At 36.8% G+C, this 21,238-nt stretch overlaps 1 protein-coding gene across 5 annotated transcripts in view; it reads left to right on the top strand.

Moving 5' to 3' along the window:
- Positions 1-21,238, top strand: part of Mindy3 (MINDY lysine 48 deubiquitinase 3) — a 76,439-nt gene that overhangs the window by 11,561 nt on the left and 43,640 nt on the right. For 2 of the 5 annotated variants that reach the window (XR_013112290.1, XM_076939498.1), the window contains exons 3-9: positions 703-763; positions 2,462-2,632; positions 3,288-3,344; positions 5,657-5,708; positions 6,589-6,703; positions 9,107-9,180; positions 10,873-10,952. Coding sequence is in view for 4 of the 5 variants with exons in the window: in XM_076939498.1 (XP_076795613.1) it covers positions 703-763; positions 2,462-2,632; positions 3,288-3,344; positions 5,657-5,708; positions 6,589-6,703; positions 9,107-9,180; positions 10,873-10,952 (610 nt within the window). In the remaining variant the exon portion in view is untranslated. Of the gene's footprint in view, positions 1-702; positions 764-2,461; positions 2,633-3,287; positions 3,345-5,656; positions 5,709-6,588; positions 6,704-9,106; positions 9,181-10,872; positions 10,953-21,238 lie in introns of those variants that run through there. The other 3 variants (XM_034510224.2, XM_034510225.2, XM_076939499.1) reach the window with 3 other exon arrangements.

Genomic DNA, 21,238 nt, shown 5'->3' with positions numbered 1-21,238 from the left:
TTAAAAATCAATTCATTTTCTTTCAAATCATATAACTTGATGACTCATTTCATGAAGTTATGAGTTCTTGTGAGAAAGTGATTAATAGTGGGATTTTTTCCCTTCCCTCTCGTCTCCTCTCCTCCCACCTCTTCCACCCCTCACCCCCTTCTTTCCATAGTACTGGGCATCTAGCACATAATCTTACCATGGTAGGCAAGTGTTCTACTACCAAGTTTCATCCTCGGTACTTTTGTCTTTTAGCTTAAGACAGGGCCTCATTAAGTTTCTGCAGATGGCCAGTAGTGGTATTCTCCGTATAACAGACCAGAGCTACAGGAAAGAATGGACCATTGTTGTATTTAGATGTCTTTTAACCCAGAAATCCAAGAGAAATGTAGAGGTATTCCTGTAAACCTTGACTATGTGAACAGATTACTAGGTTTCTATAAATCCAGTTATCTATTTATTATGGGAATTGATTCTCTATTTATTAGAAAGAATGTATCTGAGGTGGGTAATCTGTGAATCTGGGGCAAAGTTTATAGTAGTATATTCTAAGTAAATATCTGTATACCCTGACTTTTGACTGTGGGGGAAGACTTTGAATAAAACTACTCAGAAGATCAGAAAGATGGTATTAAGTTTTTCTGTTTTGTAAATAAAAGAGCTGCATGAGCTGTGATTACCTCGAGTTCTAACTGTTGCTTTAATTGTGTAAAGGCATTTCTTTTGAAGAAGCTTCTGTTTTCCTCCGAGAAGTCGTCCTGGCGGGACTGCTCAGGTATGCTAGCTGGCTTTAAAGTCTTTCCTTCGTCTTCTCTTTTAAACCTTCTCTACATCGCATTTATTAGTAATTCATTTTTAGAAGTCTGTCTTCAGTAGGAAACAATTGATGGAATATTATTTCTCAAATGTTTCAAAAAGTTTTATAAACAGTGACTTTGCTTTAAAATGTTCATTTTCAGATTTGTCTTAGTAAGAGACAGAAGACAGATTATTACAAGTAATAAGGCCTCTTGCTTAAATGGCTGTTTCTCTTAACCTATAGATGATAATATACCCCTAATGAAGACCCATATGCTCTGCTGTTTGCTTGACAGGATCTCACTATATAAAAAGGCTAGTCTGAAACTTGCTGTGTCAGACTGGTGCTCATTCTGCTTTAACTACTTGTTGCTAGGATGACATTCTTGCACCACCATGCCTCTGTGCTGTTGGTGGCTTCCCTCCCCCATCTTTTCTGTTTTCTTTTTTTGCCTTATTGAGCTCTAATGATAAAGAGCTGGGCATTCTTGTTTTATTCTTTTATTTTTTTTATTATAATGCATTATTAAATGGGAACACTGCAGGTCATTACATTGCAGAGGAAGCTATGAGAGTTTCTGCAGTTTGAATAACACTGATACAGGATGCCACCCAATGACAAACATTTGCATTCCACTTGGCAACTTACAAAGATCTTCCCTCAGCTGCATAATTCCTTGTAAGCCTCACAGTCACTTCTAGAAGGCGACTAGAGATTACAGTGCCAGTTTTGTGTAAGAACATAATAGCTTTTGTTCTAACCCATGACTGCAGAATCTCCTCAAGATTCTCAACCAAGGAGTTAAAGGAGTCCTGGTCATATATTCAGTGTGAATGTGATATATACAAGTTCAGTAAAGAAACTTTGAGAGTCAGTTATCACCATGACTCTTAATTTCGGAAAACATTTCTTCCTCAAAACTACAGTCTCTTTAACAAATTTGAAAACCATCATGATAATGTCATGAAGGCTGTGATACGACGTGAATGGAACCATTACTGACTATAAGAGACAGAAGGTCTTTTATCACAGAGTGTGACATAGGATGCAGTTACACAGGCTTCATTTGGAAGTTTGAGTGTGATAGTGCAAACTTGAGAGGGGACACCACTTGAAAGAGGGAGGGGCTGCCCAGATTCTGGAGGAAATGGCCTTGTTTGTGCCTTTCAACAAAACAGCTGTGCTCAGCCAACTGCAGGACGGTAGACAGCTTCTGCTTTATGCAGCAGAGCAGTGCTTGCTTCTGTTACAGTAATGGATTGTGGTTTGTGTGCTGATGGTGTCTTCTCGCCTTGCTCTTATTCCTGTAAATTGGTCAGGCAGAATTCAGCAGATGAGGAGAGCAAAGGTCCCCAGGGCCCTGTTGTTCCTCACATTTGATTCTGCAGGAAAGGGAGCTGAGTGCTGAGGTGCTCAAGACAGAGATGACCAGATTATTCTTTCTCATGATGTTAAATTCTGCACTTTTCAGTCTTCTCCTAACTGATGCCAGTATTTAAAGTGATAATATTTTTATCTTCTAAAGAGTAATTTACAGTCTTCTGGTTATACGGATTTTTCTTATTCTTAGAACACTTGATTTTCCCTGTTAAGCTGAGGCATTCTTACTGTTTCTCATGACTCGATTTTCTTTTCCAGACAAACCATTGTAACTTATCCTTTGGTTATTTTTAGAGGACGAGCAGAAGGAGCTCCTTTGTCATACCTTGTGTGATATTTTAGAAAGTGCTTGTGACAGCTCTGGATCTTACTGCTTGGTTTCATGGTTGAGAGGAAGGACACCTGAGGAAGCGGCTAGGATTTCTGGGAGTCCTGCACAGTCTAGTTGCCAAGTGGAGCATTCTTGTAAGATACATTTTTATTTCACGAAGTAATTTCTTATTCTTTTGTTTTAACATATCTGTTGAAAATTGCAAAGAGAATATATTTTAAGTTTTTATAACACTTTTTCTTAAGTTTTTAATTCGTAATCTTAAATATTTTCTATTTCCTTTTCCATTATTTTATTTAGTGTAAGACAGTGCATTTTTGCAAAAAGAGTTACATCTGTCTCTTAAGCATTTTAAAAATAATTCTAGCTAGCTTCTCCTTGATGCTTTGCTTTGAGTATTAGAACTTTGATTTTAAAAATCTAAAGAACATCTATCTGTATGCTATAGGTTCAGGTGCACTGTGTTCTTTAGATGAGAGGCACTTTCTATACCATGAAATGCTTAAATATCCTTAGCTGCTTTCTAGAACAAAGATGGAGGTATTTTCTTAATTAAACACTGTTATTTTGCTCTTGAACCTTTTGAACGTTGTTATATATTTGGACTAAGGTAATTTTAGTTTCCGTTTTACTTATGTCCTAAGTTTTCTACATCTTGATGTAGTTTCTTTATTTTAAATAACACAATAATACCTACTTTCATTCATAAATGTTACACACTTGAACATTCTTAAAAGTGGCCTAAACACTGCCAAAATGAACAAGTAAGTTATCGACTTCTGGTGGCAGGGAGACTAGAGAGGAGCTGTTCTTGGGTTTGCTTTCGTGGAGTCATCTTGCTAGTAGGTGAGTTCTGATAATTGTTAGTTCCCAAATAAATAGACTTGAATAAGTACTTTATTTCATGTATACTGGAACATACTCACTACCTTCTATATAAAAATGATTTTGTAAATGATAGATACCAGGCATTAGGAAGTAAATATTGATTGTGTGTGATGGGTATCACTCTCCATATAGAACTGTCTTCAGACAGTGTCACTTCCCCTGAGCTGAAATGCCCATGTTTTCACTGAACATTTCCTTCCATCTATGATTAGAACAGCTTGTGCTTGGCAAATTTTATAACACATTTGCAAGAAATAATTTAAAAAATTTAAACAGTTGTGTAATATTTCTTTTCAGACCTTTAAAACACTGCCTTTCAAAAAGAATTTATTTGGGAATTGATAATTACATTTAATGACAAAATTATTCAAAAGGATGACAGTAAAGCATTATTTAGACTCATTTTTAAATGTTTGGTAAATTTGACTGTGTGACATGTAAGCATGTTAATAATTCCATTTGAGATATTAAATATTGAGAAAGGGACACTCAAACCATTCAAAGTGTTGAAGCTCATTTGGCATTTTACATTAGTGTTGTATTTAGCATTACATGCATACCATATGCTTACTCTGGAGTGGTGCTGCATTTCCATGCTAACATGTTAGCATGCTCTAGAGTGAAGGGTGTCACAGCACACTGTTTGTTACCTACATCACTAATTTAGAGGGTCATATTAGATTGAATCCTCCTCCAAAAAGACATGATGTAGGATTTTCTAGTTCACTTAATGCCTCATTTTAAAAATAAACATGACATAAAACCATACTTGAAATATGCTTTTAACTTCATATACCTTTAAAACATTTTATTAACTGAGAATCTGAGAACTTAGATGCTGACAGTTGAACAGAACTTACATTGAAATACTATTCCATATAATAATGTTTTATTTGTTTTTCTTTATTCCCAGCTGTGGTCCACCTCTTGTCTTTATTTCCTACCATCTCTGACTGCTAAGCCATATGGTTTTTGTTTGTTTGTTTGTTTGTTTGTTTGTTTCTTGAAAGTACTCTATGTAACTTTACAGTGCAGCATAAACAGTTTATAAAACAGTATAACTTGCATGAGGTCAGATAGAATTATTTTATCCTCAAAATGTATTGTGAAATCTTTCCCCTCTCACTAGTATCACATTGTGTACAGCATTACCTCCATTGGCTTTTGTGGTGTGGTTTTTTTTTTTTTTTTGCTTGTAAGTAATGCATACTTGTTTGCAGTAGTAAATTCTTGGGTTCAATTTCAGTTTGTTTCCCACCCAAACCAAAAGATAAATTAAGCCATTTGGACTTCTAAAGAATTTAGAAAGTCATTTGAAACATTGAAAAGTTAAAATCAAGCTATATAAAGCTAATATAATGTGATATTTTAAATTGTAAATAAAAGTTTTAATTCTGATTTCATAATCATTTTTAATCACTAGTGAAAATGTGTGACTTACTATGATTTGCTTCATAAAATTGTTCATTGCAAGAAAGTAGTCGTTTTGATTAGCCATTTTAAAAGATATTATCCTATGGAAGCCAAGGCTGAGTCTACGTTTCAGTGCTGGTTAGAGCTTGGTGCTCTTAGGATTCCTCTGGAGACCTCAGCTCCCTCTTTTACAAGTAAAGAGGATGAGGCTAAGACCTCTAATTGGCGGAGACCTTTGCTCACAAGAGGGACCAGCAATTAGTAAAGCCTTAGTAAATATTATCTGTTTAAATGCTTTCGTTGATTTCTTTAAAACATTTAAAACTTGTAGTTTACTAATACAATCTTAACAGTTACTGATTGCATGAATGAATGAGGAAACAAACTTAAATCTGTCCTTGAACCTGTGGTTTCAGTGCTATGTCTAGTATATGCAATTAATTAGTAGGCATTAAGCCTAAGGATTTTATGTCAAAAAAGAGTAGTCCTGATGGTTACTGCTATCCGTAAACTAGGGCATTATTTTAAAATCAGAACACATGATAATATGTGACAAACAGGCAGTAGTCCATCCTATTTTGCATGTTCTCCTAGCTGTGACTGAATTGTACAGAGATGTTCGTTACTTAGTAACCCTTCTGCATTCTCAGTACTATATCCATTTTAGTTATAATCATAGTAACTAAGATGATAAACTATAAATTCATGTTGTTATAAAGTTCAGACTAAACTGAGAATTATAAGGGAATAAGAAATAGGGAATGTTTTGATTGCTTGAAAGTATTTACAGCCTGCTGTGTGTATCTTGTGTCATTTATTTGCCATGTGTAGTGCTGAAAAGTGTCTTTTATGTATAGCTGCCTTGGCTGTCGAAGAGCTTGGCTTTGAGCGATTTCATGCATTAATTCAGTAAGTAACATTGAAACATTTAAAATACTTACCTTGTGGACAAATTGCCATTTTAAGTATGTTCATACTGTGGAAAGATCCTTAGATATACATAGCACTTCTTAACTTAGACATGAGCTTAAAATACCTTTTTTGAGCACTTACTTAATTTCAAATTTAAAAATAATATATACATGTATATGATTCTAAGTTCTAAAGTAACTAAGTACATTTTTCAAAACACTAAATCAAATATGTCTTCATCATTATCAGTGAAAAAACTCATTTTATCATGCTTTTCTGTTCTGAATGAATGTAAACCCATTTGTAGTGAGCTCAATACTAGGATCATTTTTCTCCCAAAATATGCTTCCTGTAATTTTCATTAAAAGCACCCATATTTTATCAGAACATTCAAAGTTTTTATTATAAAGTCAAAGGGAGGCTGCTATGTTGACAGAATCATAGGTGGCGTTTTGAAATTTAACATTAATTTATTTTAGAAGAAGCACCAAATTCATACTGTAGTTTTAGCCCTCAGATGTTTGTTGAAGAGCTTTAATGCTTTAATAATAGTTTTCTGGTTGTTGAACACCTCTCCAAAGAGGGCCAGTCTGTTGTCTAAATAATTACATAGACTGAAGAACTGGGGGCAGGTCTATACCCAAGAGAGCTGGAGGCTCCTGACAGTGCTCAGACTGTCTCAGGAGACTGGGTTATATGGAAGGAGCTGTCAGTGGTAGTTTTTGTTTTCCATGGCTAAATTTTTGATTTTAGAACTTGAAGATACTTAATAAAAATCACTTGTTTGCATATAGTAATGAGTAAGAATTTGAAACTTTTTTCCATTTATCGATAGAGTATTCAGGATATTAATACTTAATTCTTCTTCCCCCCCCAGAAAAAGATCATTCAGAACTGTATCAGAATTAAAAGATGCTGTCTTGGACCAGTATTCAATGTGGGGAAACAAATTTGGAGTGTTGCTTTTTCTCTATTCTGTATTACTGACAAAGGTTTGTTTAAGACAATTTACTTTCTTAGCTCAGTGCTGTTTTTCCTGTTTGCTGTCAGAACCTATGTGGCGATGTCTATACATCCAGGGTAAGACTCTTGTGCCTCCTAAGGACTTTGTTCCTGCCTTCACTCATTCTTTAACCACTTCCACACTCTCCTCCCCTCTGCCCTTATGGACTGTAGAGGGGACTGCTAATGTTCTAATCATAGAACGCTGTCGGGGCTTGTGGATTTTGGTTTCTTTGGTCTTGGCAGTGTCTCTCGCACTTGACCTTTTAGGCCCTGTAGAGACTCTTTGACGTCTACTTTTTCTGGATTTATTTGTTAATTGTTATGCTAGTTTCTCACAGTGTCTCATATTAAAAAAAAAACAAAAACAAAAAAAAACCCAGCATTTTCTGTCATCATTTTGTTTTCTTCTTTATGTGTTCTCTCACATGTTTTTCTTCTTCTGAAATTTAGAATTCCAGAAGAGTCTTTTCCTGGGTCCTGTGTAATTGTTCTTATTTTTCTTCTATGGGTAGCTATTTCTCTCAGCTTACCTCTCTGCACCTAACTCCAACATGCACACCTCTGGTCCTGTCTTCTTTGCAAATGTCAATTTCAATTGCTTGTGGCCTTGCTATCTCACTTGGAATATCTCCTGATTATACCTTGTCTGAAATCAGCTTTTTTTTTCCTTATGTTTTTTGAGCATTGACTCTGTATGATAGGTATGTGACATCATTTTGTTTAAATAAAGGTTTTCTATTTTTCATTATAAAATGGCATATTAATAATTCTATTACGGTCATGATTTGAGGCATTAGTTTTTAGATTTATTTTATTTATTACATGCAAAAGACATTTGGAAAAATAGAAGATAGGACTTTAAGTTTGTTGACAGGACTCAGGAGCAAACTCTGGGTAGTAAAGACCATTTGGTATATGTAGGGCCTTTATACATGAGAAGAGTTTTACAAACAACAGGACAAGCAAGTCTAAAGAAGAAAGGAACTGGGGTCTAACCCAGTTTTGGGGCTCATAAATACTTCAAATCTACTGCAGTGGGATATACCTAGGGACAACTCTGAAAGGTGACATTCACACCTTTTATATAAGAGGTCTCTTGTGAATTGTGTAAAAGGTACTTGAGGTTTCGTATCATCAGAATTGGAACACAGTACAATGCTTAATATGGAAATGACAAAATCTTATTGTGTGGATAGAAGATGCCTGAATTGGAAGGAGAGTTTGTGATGAAAAGATTTGGTAAGTGGAAACTGACCAAGTAGTATTGTAGTAGAAGCCTAAATAAAGCAGAATGGTGACCATAGAATGGAGGAAAAAAGGGAACACATTTATAATCAAGAATAAATTATAAGAGAAATTGGCCAAATACTTGAATGAGGTCAGGTGGTTAGGGTAGTGGTAGGGGCTAAGGTATTGTACCCTCATGAACTGTTCGTTCTCAACGGTGTTTATGCCTCAAATTCCGATGCTCCCCGTATTCCTGACCTTTGACCTTTGACCTGTATCCCAGCCATTTATGTCAGATGTTCCCTGGGATACCTTTGAACCTTTGCTCTCTAAAGTGCCCCTTCTGCCCACTGACTGTGCCTTTTTCCCACCATGCATTTTGACATTGTCATAGCCTGCTTTGTTTTGTTCTGTAGGATGACAAGTCAGGATCACCTAGCTCTCTGTTTTTCTCTGTGGTCCTTAGACAACCTTTTAACACTTTGATTGCTGGTTGTCTAATCCACCCATAGCTTGGCCTCTAATAGGACAGTCAGTGACTCACATTAGGTGAACATTGCTGTGGATGTCACTTCCCTGCCTTTCCTGTGCTTCTCCACCTCCCTTCTGGAAGACTGAAAAGGTATCAGGAGGTAGTGTTTAAGAAATGAGAAGCCGCCTGTTCTCATAACTGATACTTTATTTTGTTACTGCATATTTGAATTACCAATTTGGGGGAGAAGTATAGTCATCTGTAAACTTTCCATTTTCTTCTTCTTATACCTCTCATGTATTTAACTGGATATCTCTATCGAAACTCAAAAGTCTATGACTTTATTATAATTTTTTAATGACCAAAACTAAATTTAGTTTTCTCTGTAGGTATATTAGATTTTAATTTAATTTATTCTGAAGTTAAATAAATACTAATTTTTTTTTAAAATGAATTCCTCTTCTCTCTTGAAAATTGTTATCTCTGTCCCTTTAATCAACATTAGACATGCTACTTCTGAGTCCCTTAGTGTCCTTCATAGAGCCCATGAAAGAAAATGGAAAGTAATCTTTGGGAGCTACTTCTTACCATCTCAAATACAAATCTCATTTGAACAATATTTTATTAACATACAGTCCAAACTGGTCATCCTTTGCATTAAATGAAGTTAATAAAATTTTGGTTTCTTTAGGGCATTGAAAACATAAAGAATTCAATTGAAGATGCAAATGAGCCTTTGATAGACCCTGTGTACGGGCATGGCAGGTAATGGCTGCACTCTGCTGTCTCTTACTAAGTCTAGGCATTAGGATCGAGAGGCTGTCTGATGAATGTGTTGGTAGCACAAGTCTATGGTCTTGACTGGCCCTGTGCCACATGCATTGCGCTGCTTTCATCTCAGTCAGTGCTTGCTGTGTGTGGCCAGTGTTGACATCCAGGTTCAGGTTGTTTACACATGACTCTTATGATGACAAGTATCTTGTTGACATTACTAATGGCAATAATTTTAACAAAGTGTTCTTTATATCCATTTATGGCCTTTTAAAAAAGTCTAAATTTATCCACATTAACTTTGAAATAAATGTTCTCTTACCTATCTGGCTTAGTTTCTTTTAGAGTTGAAACAATTCTTTTCTATTTTTTTTTTTCTTTTTTAGCTTATTTTACCCAAATCAATAGACTAGAGAAATTAATCTATTCTCGCACAAGTCTTTACTTTTACATGTGTCTGCCTTAGCTGTTAAGACCATTGAACTGATCATGGGGTTCCCAATGGAGAAGTTAGAGAGAAGACTGAAAGAACTGAAGGGGTTTGTGGCCTCATGGGGAGAGTAACAATACCAACCAACCAGAGTCTAAACCACCAGCCTGGGAGCACATAGGGAGGGACCCATGGCACCAGCTATATAAGTAGGGGAGGATGGCCTTGTCAGGCATAGGTGGGAGAGGAAGTCCCTGGTTCCTTGAAGGCTGGATGCCCCAGTATGGGGGAATTCGAGGGTAGGAAGGTGGGAGTGGCTGGGTGGGTGGGTGGGGGCACATCCTCATAGAAGCAGGAGGAGGGGGATGGGAGAGGGGGTTTTTTGATGGGGGGGAAATAGGGAAAGGGGATAACATCTGAAATGTAAATAAAATATCCAATAATAAATTAAATAAATAAGAAAAAAGAAAATATCCAATAAAAAATATCAACACTGAAAAAAAGAGTCACCTATTTTCCATCAATGACTGCATGTGAAATATAATTACAATGGTCTCCATCTGTTTCAAAAAGAAGTGTCTTTGGTGAGGGGTGAGAATTGCATGTATAAGGATAAATATTTCAATTGTAGTTAAGGATTATGCTTCTTTATTAACGTGGCTTTTGTAGATTCTTCTCTAAGAACCATGACATTACTAGCCAGGTAGTAAGGTTTCCAATGCAGGTGGTTCTCTAGTTCCAAGTCTTAAAATTATGCTCATGCAAGTTACATTTTGTAGACTGAACAGTTTATATTTATTCAAGAGTATGTATAGGTGTGTGTGTGTTTGTGTGTGTGTATGTATATGTCTATATGTAAGTGTATATAGCAACAAATAAAGAAAAAGAGGCAATTAATGTGAGAGCAAGGAGGCATACAGGAAGGGTTGAAAAGAGAAGAGGGAAAATAATATAAATAATATAATTATAAATTCAAAAATGATTACACATAAAAGTAAATGTAATACTAAGTGAGATGAATTTTTATTCATTTAAATATGGCATCTTAAAGCTGTTAGGCTTCTGAGATCACACGGATGCAGATGCAGGTCAGCACTGTGGCCCTCAGTAAGGCCGGACATGGGAAAGGGAAGTCAAGGGTTCCGTTCATTTTATGTTTTAACATAATTTACTGTAAGAAGTCATTTAAAATTGTAGGAATTACTTTAAGAACTAGTTTGTGCCTATTTTAACTGATATTTCATTTTTATTGATAGCCAAAGCTTAATTAACCTCCTCCTGACGGGGCATGCAGTATCTAATGTATGGGATGGTGATAGAGAGTGCTCAGGAATGCGTAAGTATCTTCTTTGCTGTGTTCTTAAATGATTAATAATTTAGTGAAATATGAAAGATTTATCTTTATTTAATGGCTCTACATTATTATGCTAAGGTAAGTGCTTTCTATTACAAGAACCCTTTATGGTTTCTAAGATGCAGTAACATTAAGTGCAGGTTTTTGGAAGCCATCTTGGGTCTCAGATCTGTGAGCTTAGTCAGGCTTGACCCTGGAGGTTTTGATTTTCTCTGGTCTGTTACTGGGACTGCAGAGCTAACTTTAGAGATGGTGATCTGCCTCCTACTGGGTGTAACTGTGGGAACTTACCCAGAGGCAGTGCTGCATGCAGTGTTGCAGTACTGCATGCAGTGTTGCAGGTGATGGGGAGTTATAAAGAAAGTGAATTACTTGCTCTGACAAAACCCTGGCTTTTACTATTACTTTTAATGTACACTTATGATGCTGGGCAGATGTAATGTTTGCTGAGGCTTTACACCCACTCACCTTCAATCAGCATTACCATGTCTGGTACCAAACATCAGGTGAAGCACACTGGCCAGGACATTCACTTAAACAGCTGATGTGTGGCTATGGATTAAATCCCCTTCATTTGTTACTGGGCAATCTGAATTCATTTGTTTAGTCGTTTACTTCTTATGGAGTAAGTGCAATAAGCCTCTTAATGAAATGTCTATCATAGGATATGAAGCTTCATAGTTTCTGTTCATAGGCAAATTTATACTGTTTTCCCTTCAATTTGATGTTTGACAGCATTGTTACCAAACAACAGAGGATATATTATGTTTGAGAAAATGTTACTAATACTACTTTTCATTCCAAATGAATGATTCTCCACTTTTTATTTGAATTTTCCTCAAATTTTAGAAATTTGTATAACTAATTCAGAGAAAGAATCCAATGTTAGGAAAATTTTGAGTTAAAATTACAGAACTCTAGAATCTACAGAATACACTACAATCTTGCACTGTGCTGTCTGGAAATTAAAGCCTGACTTCCTACACACAGTGCAGCATAACTGACTTAGCAAGATCCTGGCTGTGCTGACTGCATAGAGAAAGACTATGCAGAAAGAGCCCAGAGAGCGCGCTGGCTTGTTCTGCTCTCTGTGTTCAAGCACATCCTAAGGACTCTGCATTCTGGTTTAGATGTGAAAGCTCATGATCCCGCTAGCTAGCTAAAGAGCTAATCTCTTGTGTAATGTGGAGTGTCTTTGATTCCACCCTGCTTACCTTCTCCCTCCTCCCAAAGCTTTCTGGTCTCTGAGAAATCTATAATTTCAAATAACTAGAGAAGAAACTGTAGCTTAAGTTCACCATTCCTCCTGGGCTCTAGTACTGCTACTTCCTGCTGCTTGCTGTGCCCACAACTGTTAAGTCTTTTGTTCGTTACTACATTATCTTGGTCCAGTTTCCTGTGCACTCCACAGTCTCTCCCAGGTTATCTTGTTAGAAGACTCCTGCCCCCCTAGGTACATAGGCTTTTACCATTTTGAGGGTCTTACCTCAGTTATAGAATTTGTTCATCACTTACATAAGCCTTGGTTCCTGGTGTCTGCAAATTCATTCATTTCTGATTCTTGAAGTACTGCCATTCAAGGCTAAGACTGTCATTTTACTATGGATAGTTTAAAGGACAGTTTAAGGATTGAAACTAAATAATGGCTAGAAGATAGAGTTATCTTCAGAAAGAGAATTGCCTGAGTGTATTTACATTTTTCTTCAGCCTTTTGGAATGTTAACTTGAACTTAATTTTATGTCCAGATGTTTAAGCATAAAATAAAATCCGTACATTTTTTCAGCATTTGCTGTGTATATTTCTGGTTTAGACAAGATGGTAGTAAGTGCAGAACATAAATGGCAAGTTATAGTGTAGGTTTCAAACACTCAGGCAAGTTACTTCTCTTGCCTTAATTTCCTTTATTTGGAAGTAATGCCTTCTTCAAATGCTATTGCAAATACTAAGAGTTCAAAAATGTCTGCAAGGGCTCATGGGAAGAGCTCAATTCTCTGTCAAATGCCCACAGATGATTTGATGCATAGTGAAATGAGACACATTGAAATACAAACCATAGACATGCTGAAGAAGGAACCTTTTTTGCAGTGTTTATATTGGTGTAAATAGACACAGGAGTTTTAATGTGGACAGATAGTATGCACAAGAGGGCTTTGGGGGAAGCATACATATGTTTAGACAAGGAGACAGACATTTGAAACAGAGTAGTGAACATTATTTTGAAAACTTAAAATCAGTAATATTCAGACCCCAGCTGAGAACAGTTAAGGGTAGAATTTTTAGGTATTGGAACATGGTCATAACCTTAAGACTTGTAGGTGATTGTGCTGTGTGTGCAGCCAGGTTTGACAAGCAGTACATTTGTGATGAGCACTGGTAAAGGAAAAGACTGGCAGCATAGGCTTGGATGGAAATATGCAGGCTGCCCAGTGCTGTACCACTGTAAGCACTGAACAAAGAAATAGCTCAGTAGGATCTAGGGGGAGAAAGCATGGTGTCAGTGTGTAGCCTTACTAGAAAGGAATCATAATCTGTGCGCTGTGGCACACAGCATAGACAGGGAGAGGTATGTGACAGTGACAGGCAGTGGCACAGGAAGGAAAGAGAACAGCCTATTTATTTCTTCCTATAAGCAGTATACTTTGGATGTGTGTTTTTAACCTCAATATGGTTGAGAAACTAAGACTTGGTTGATTATTAATTTGCCCAAAGTGAAACAACAGAAACTAAACTACCAGGATTTCTGACCATGGTAAAGCCTCTGCTTGTTCTGTGTAGAGCATCTTCTGAGGCAGAGTCTCCAGGAGGTAGAACTTATAGGGTTTTTCGTATTAGAGATCAGGGTAAAGTGAGGGTAATTTGCAGGATTTTAAACTGCATTTACACACAAAGTACAGGAAAGCCCTTAAAGGTGTGTATGCTTTGACAATCTGCTCAATCCTTCCAATATACTGCCATTATGTACTAGATTTCAGTGCTAGACATCCTAAAAGGTAGATGTTTGTCTACATGGAAAGAAGTTAATCCAAAGGTCTTTGTCCACAGCATAGAGTTGAACAGTGAGCTGAATAATGTAGCTCATTCTAGGAGAACAGGGATTAAGAAAGAGTAATTCTTTAGTAAGATAATTGAGATACAAACCACCTTTAAGGGAGTTGCTCTTCAGCATGGTGGGCAAGGATTTTGCTGGTAAGCTCATAGAAGTGTGGCCTTTGATAGGCTTCGTAGTTCTTGTTTTAATGATTGCAAGTTGTCTCTACTGTACACAAGGGAAAGGAGACAGTTTTATAGGAGCAGCAGGAAACAGGAACCTGAGTATTAAGTAGCCTTGGCAGTAGATGTTCCTTTGAAGAAATGATAGGCAAGGGAGAAAAAGCAACAAGTTTCATTCAGCTGAGGATGTTCAGGATAGGGAAGTTTACTGGGGGTTTAAGTGAGTGCAGTAAATGTGCAGAAGTAGAGAGGAGAGATGTAACCCACTGTCCTAAGGAACACAGCAGAGGGCAGTGGGAGGGGTCCGGAACATCCCACTTGTAAGGCTGTTAGGTTTGGGGGTTGTTTGTTGCTATGTCTGTTCTGTTTCATTTAGCTAGCAACAGTTGTCCCCTCTGGTAGGGGAGGAGAATGTGGATTTTAGGTGTGACCTGGGAATGTTCAGTGGAGGATGGACAAGGACATTTTTTCGCCTTTATTTATTAAGGTTACTTGGTGTTTAAACCATTATGTGTGTCTTTTGCCTTGAGCATTTTTCCTTGGTGAGCATGTGGGTGATTTCCAGTTTGACTGCTTTAAGACAAACCTGTAAGAAACACTGTGTGTGAGGCAGTCCTAGTCAATGTTCCTGCACGATTGACTTGCTAAACTAGATGTGTTTTAAGGATTTAGTCACAGCTTGACTTTTTCATAGTAATACCTTTATTGAAATCTCTTCTATGTATTATGCATGCTACCCATTCAAAATGTAGAATAAATCAAAACTGAAATACCTTTCTAACTTTATAAAGAAATCCTGGTCTTATCAGCTCCCCATACTTGTATCTACTCCATGCCAACAACTCCTATAAATAGAATTATATGGTGTCTGGTGTTTGTGTCAAATTTCTCCCACTTTGAACAGTGTTTCCCTGTACCAATGCTTTCCTTATATTGATGAGCAAGTGATATTGCAGGGTATGGTGAGCCATTCATCTTTATCCATCATCAATTTCTGGACATTTGAAATGGCTACCTGTTAGAAATAATGCTGTCAGGGACATCCTTGTGCGAGTTTTTGTGAGAGTGTGTGTTTTTAATCTTTCTTTGCTATATACCTAGAAATTGAAATCCTGAATAATACATTAACTCAGAAGATTTACTGTTTTGAGGAATATCTGTTTAACAATTTATGGCAACTTTGTCTTTAAAATATGCCTTACAACTAGTAAAGTATCAACATATCTTTCTGACTGTAGACTTTTGTTTTCTCTGTATTCTGGTTGATAACTGAATATTGTCCGTCTTTATAATTTGGTCAGACTTTGACAAGTGACTACACATTTTCATTGACATCTGTTCTGCTTCCTAATGAACCTGAGCTCAGTCCTTTGTTCACATGGAAGCTTGTAGCTCTGTTGCCCTCTGGGAATTGCCAGTTTATCATCTGCTGTTGGAGGGGGAGGGGGAGGCATTGCTTATCCCACTTTCTGAGGCTCTGGAAGTCCGTTAGTTCTTTACAGTGCAGGGAATCTCTCCCAACCTTTTCTTAAGTAAATTTTGTTTAGTGATATCTTTTCTTCCCAAGGGTTTCACTTCTGCGATATTCAATCATTTGAACTTTCTGTTTCACTAAGGATTTGGTTGCTCTTCCCCCATATCAATTCCCCAGATAAAATTAATATTTTCTAATATTTTCTTCAAATGTTTTACTTTCTTATGTCTTGTCTGTTCATCATTTTTATACATTTATGTGATGATTAATTGTAAGCAATAGTTGATGGTCATTAACTCAAAGATAAATGGAAAATATGGAAATGTAAACTCTAAAGAATATGATCATTTCTACAATTAAGTAATATCATCTTAAATTATGATTTATCAGAATTAATAGATCAGAAATGCTGGTATCCTGAAATTGTACTACTTTCAACAGCATATTAGCTAGAGCCAGATTGCTAGATACGTCGATATCCTAGTTAAATCTACATTTGAGATAATCAGTCATTTTATAGTGTAGTATGCATGTATGTTTAACTTGAACAGGATTGTATATTTCAAACAACATTCAGAATATAAATGTAAGTGGTATGTTGCTAGTTTTTATCGTCAGCTTGACACAACCTAAAATCACCTAGGAAGAGCCAACTTGGATTAATTAAGGAACAGTCCAAGTCAGGCTGGCTTGTGTGATAGTTAAATAAGAATGGCCCGCACAGGTTCATATATTTGCTTGTTTAGCTACCAGTTGGTGAACTGTTTGGGAGGGAGTAGAAGGATTAGGAGGTGTGGCCTTGTTGGAGTTGGTGTAGCCTTGGAGGAAATGTGTCACTGAGGGTTGGCTTTGAGATTTCTACAGCCCCATACCAGGCCAAGGCTCAGTGTCTGTCTGTCTCTCCCTCTATGTGTCTCTCTGTGTGTCTGTGTGTCTATGTGTCTCTCTCTGTCTGTCTCCCCCCCCCCACCCCCCACCCCCCACCCCCCACCCCCCACCCCCACCCCCCACCCCCCGCCTACTGTCTCTTAATCAGGATGCAAAGCTCTCAGCTACTGCTCGAGCATCATGCCTGCCTGCTTCCTGCTGTAATGAACTACCCCTCTAAAACTAGCAAGCCTCCAATTAAATGATTTCTTTTATAAGAGATGCCTTGGTTGTGGTGTCTTCACAGCAATAGAGCAGTGACTAAGACATCCGCTGACTGTGTCTGTGACTGATGGATGATTGATGTGGACTGCACCATCCCTTGACAGGAGGGAGTGGACTGTGTGTATAAGAAAGCTAGCTAGGCATGAGCCTGGTAGTGTTCTGGGTAGTAAGGCAGCAAGCAGCTCTCCTTTGGTTTCTGCTTGAGTTCCTGCCCATCTTCCCACAGTGATAGATTGTGACCTGGAAATATAAGTCAAACAACCCCCCTTTCCTCCTCTGTATTGCTTTTTAACAGAATGCTTTAGCACCCCAACATAAATGCAAACTAGAACTAATAGGCATCCCAGTTTGTGTTCTATTTTTTTTTTTTTTTTTTTTTAATCTAGCAGCTCTTATCATCCAGCAGTAGCAGAGCAGCTGCTCAGGAAAGAATCTCCCAGGTAGCCATCAGTTGATTTAAAAGGATCTTCACTTATTTTTCTTATTTAATTTAAACTGAGTCATAGTTACTTATTCTTAACTCTATTATAAGCACAAAATTTAATACTTAAGAGTATTTTGGGGGAAAAGCCACCATTAGGATCTTTTTTAAAAAGTGCATTTTAAATTAAAATTGTAGATGCCTTTCCTATAAATAAAATTATCAGGCTTTTCAACTACTTTAATATCTTTTTATCTTAACTATTGTATGTTTTTGTTTTTTAAAAGCCCTCTTTCTTTTCTATATTTAATTATAGATTTTTTTTAACCTTAGGATCTTGTGTAACCTCCCCTCATTTTTCCACAAATCATAAACCTGTGCTTGAACAAAACACTACAGCCTGCTGTGTTTTTGTCTCTGTGTCTGAGGATCTATGTGTCTTTCCTCCCTCTGCTCGTCTAGTCCTTCTGTGCTAACTTCATATGTCACCTGGTAAGGAGCCTTCCCGTTCTCATTGCTGAAGGTGACTATGGCCTCAGCTCTGAGCACTTTACTTTCCTTCTTGTCCTTTGCTACCCAAAACAAACTGCCCTTGAGGTAACCAGTCTGGGTTTTTTATTTTGTTTTGTTATTTTGTTTTTTCTTTCTTTTTTATAAACAATGCTTTGACACTCTGGGTGTGCTTGCTACATGTAGGTGATTATTTGGTTTCCAAAATAACATCAAACTTTAAAAATCTAACAGGACTCCTATAAATTCCTCAATAGTGGTAAGAGGTGACAGTTGGTAGCACAGAAAATAACAACCTGAGAACAGGAGAGCCAGTCAGTAATCCCCAAAAGGTAAGCCTACAGAAGTACAGGGTAAAATAGTCGGGGTTGGGGGGAGGGAAGGGATCGGGAAGATGTGAGAGAATAGAAAATTTCAGTTAAACAAAGTAAGTTTAAGAAGCATATTGTAAAATATGCTGACTGTAGATAATGACTAGTCTCTTTTTGAAAATTACCAAGAGTAGACTTTAAGTATTGTCATCTCTCAAAATATGTATATGAGGCAAAATGTTTCCATATATCTACAGTGGTCCATTTAAAATATCATGCTGCTAAATTCAAGAAATTAGGCCTCCATCTATCTTGGTGATGAAGTATTCAGATCTGTTCAAGAATCACATGCTTATGTATCTGGTTTAGATAATATTTCTTTCTCTTTTTTCTTCTGGTTTTTTGAGAAAGATATATATATATATCATCCATATACATACATACATACATACATACATATGTGTATGTGTGTTAATTAACTTAATTTAACTAACCTATAATGAATGAATATTTTAGGACATGTTATATAATATATACAACTTCTATTTTGAATTATAGATAAAATTGGATATTACCTTTTGGCCAAAAAAAAAAAATGTTTTATTTCTTTGCCATCAAGCTAAATAGCAGTTTTGAAAATTCAATCAAGAATTGAGGTGATCTTCAGCTCTGTTATGAGATGATGTAGGCAATGTCAAGATAGTCATAAAATCACCGATTTCTTATAATCAAAAGGTAAACACTCTGAGACTTTTAAAGAAAATGTAATGCAAGTAAGTTCTGTAAGTGGTATGCAAATACTGTTTCACAACTTGGTATAAAAGTTGTTAGATTTAGTTTGACTTACGTGCTTAATCTAAGACAATAATAATACTAAGTTTATATTCTGCTGGAGGGTATGAGATTAATGCATTTAGAAAAATTATTATCCAATGCTAGTCAGAGTAGTATTCTTCATATGGAAGGAAGAGGTGGAAGATCAGGAGTTCAAGGCCCATCCTCAGCTACATGGTACTCTGAGGCAGCTCGTAGAATGTGAGACATTTTCTCAAAAAGCCAGGAGAGAAAAAAGAAAGAAGTAATATCTAAACCAGATACCTGGGCCTGTGATTCCTAACCAGATCTCAATACTTCATTCACTAAGATAGATGGAGGTCTAATTTTCTGAATTTAGTAGCATAATATTTTAAGTGAACCATTGTAGACATTTGACTAAATCCATGGAAATAGATGATGTAGTATCTAGTTGTAACACTAGGTGGTAGTAATTGATTTAGAAACAGAAAATTGTAGAACCTAGTTCAAAGAAAACCACATTAGGTTTCTGGCAGATTTTCTTTCTTTACATTAGGTGGTTTTCTTTGAACAGGAAGATTTTGCTCCTGCTTACATTTTAGAATAAAGGAAACAGGCTGTTTGCTAACCATAGACTATCATTTCTACCCTGTCTGCTATTTGCTGTACTCCTAACCCCTAGTCACTACAACCCAAAGACTAAAATGTTTTTATTTTATACTATTAATATTCCTAAAGTTTATTGACAATTTCAAAGAGGTTTTACTTGTAGATAGTAGATATACTTGTGATGGTAATATTTTTCATATTTGAAATGGTACCTGAGAAAAGCTCTTTAATCTATGTTTATGGTCCTGCTTATGGTACATTAGCTTTGAGTAGTCTATGAAAAGCCTTTACTACCACCCTGGGTTCATCTCTGTGTGAAGAGTGTCCTATCTCAGACTCTTCTGTGCTTGCTTTTGTGGCTTCCTACTTCCTTGACCTTACATCCGTGAGTTTAACTGTCTGCTGGGGACCCATCAGTGTTCACCAGCTTGCCCAGCCTATGCTTCTGAGCTCCACTGACAGTTGCTTATCTCCACTTAGAAGTCCCAAAAGTCACTCAGTCACAGTTGGTATAAAAGTAAAGTCATGCTCAGTCTTCACACAAGTCCAGAACATGTTTCTTGAATTCTTCCTTTCAGTTAATCACTGTTTACCAGGTATGCCATGTTTATATGTTTAAGGAACTGAGTGTGGTATCACACACCTGGAGTTCCAGGTACAAAGGAGCCTAAGGTGAAAGGACTCTTGAAGCCAAGGGTTTGGGCTGTCCTGTGCAACATTGTAAGACTCCATATTGAAAAACCAGGAAGCTCTGGCAGATTTTCTTTCCTTACCTGAGTATGTTAATTTTCATTCTTATCTTTGAGGTTAAAATTTTCTTCTTATCTTTTCTGTCCTTAAAATTTCCTACATATGCCATTGGATTCAATTCAGATATTTTCATTCTTCTAAGACTGCCCTGACATGGAAACATGTTCTGCCACATTCTACTCTATGTGAGTGTGTGTATGTGTGTATATACATATGTAGAGAACTTGCATCATTTCCCTTTGCCCGTAGTAAGCTCTTAGCATTTATAAGGCAGAGACTATTTCTTAGTCATCACTGTTTTGCAGCCTTAAGCACACTGCCTGGTTTCACTTAGAATAGAAAGGAATAGCTTGAAATGTCTATGTGTTGCCAGAAAGTGGTGGTGCTCACCTTTAGTCCTAGCACTTGGGAAGGAAGAGACAGGTGGATTTCTGAGTTTGAGGCCAGACTGTTCTGCAGAGCAAGTTCAAGAACAGCCAGGACTACACAGAAAAGCCCTGTGTTGAAAAACAGAGAGAGAGAGAGAGAGAGAGAGAGAGAGAGAGAGAGAGAGAGAGAGAGAGAAGAAGAAGAAGAATAATAAGAAGAAGAAGAATAAGAAGAATAAGAAGAAGAAGAAGAAGAAGAAGAAAGAAGAAGAAGAAGAAAGAAGAAGAAGAAGAAAGAAGAAGAAGAAAGAAGAAGAAGAAAGATGAATAATAATTAAGAATAATAAGAAGAAGAAGATGAAGATGAAGAAGAAGAAGAAGGAAGAAAGAAGAAGAAGAAAGAAGAAGAAGAAAGAAGAAGAAGGAAGGAAGGAAGAAGATGGAAAGATAGAAAAGGAAAAATGTTCATATTTCATGTTTTAAGTGCTGTGTAGTTATGGTCATCATTATCTCAAAACAAATACTAATACTTATGACTTAACATGCTCATTTTTTTTTTCACAAAATGGGGGTCAGTCAAGTTTTTATGAAGATGTGTGTGTGTGTGTGTGTGTGTATGTGTATGGCGTGAGTATATATCCATATGTGTGTATATATATGTATATAT

Source organism: Arvicanthis niloticus, chromosome 8 (genome assembly GCF_011762505.2).
Source record: "Arvicanthis niloticus isolate mArvNil1 chromosome 8, mArvNil1.pat.X, whole genome shotgun sequence".
NCBI lineage: Eukaryota > Metazoa > Chordata > Mammalia > Rodentia > Muridae > Arvicanthis > Arvicanthis niloticus.
Note: the sequence above shows the minus strand (reverse complement) of the source record. Positions and strands in the feature narration are given on the sequence as shown.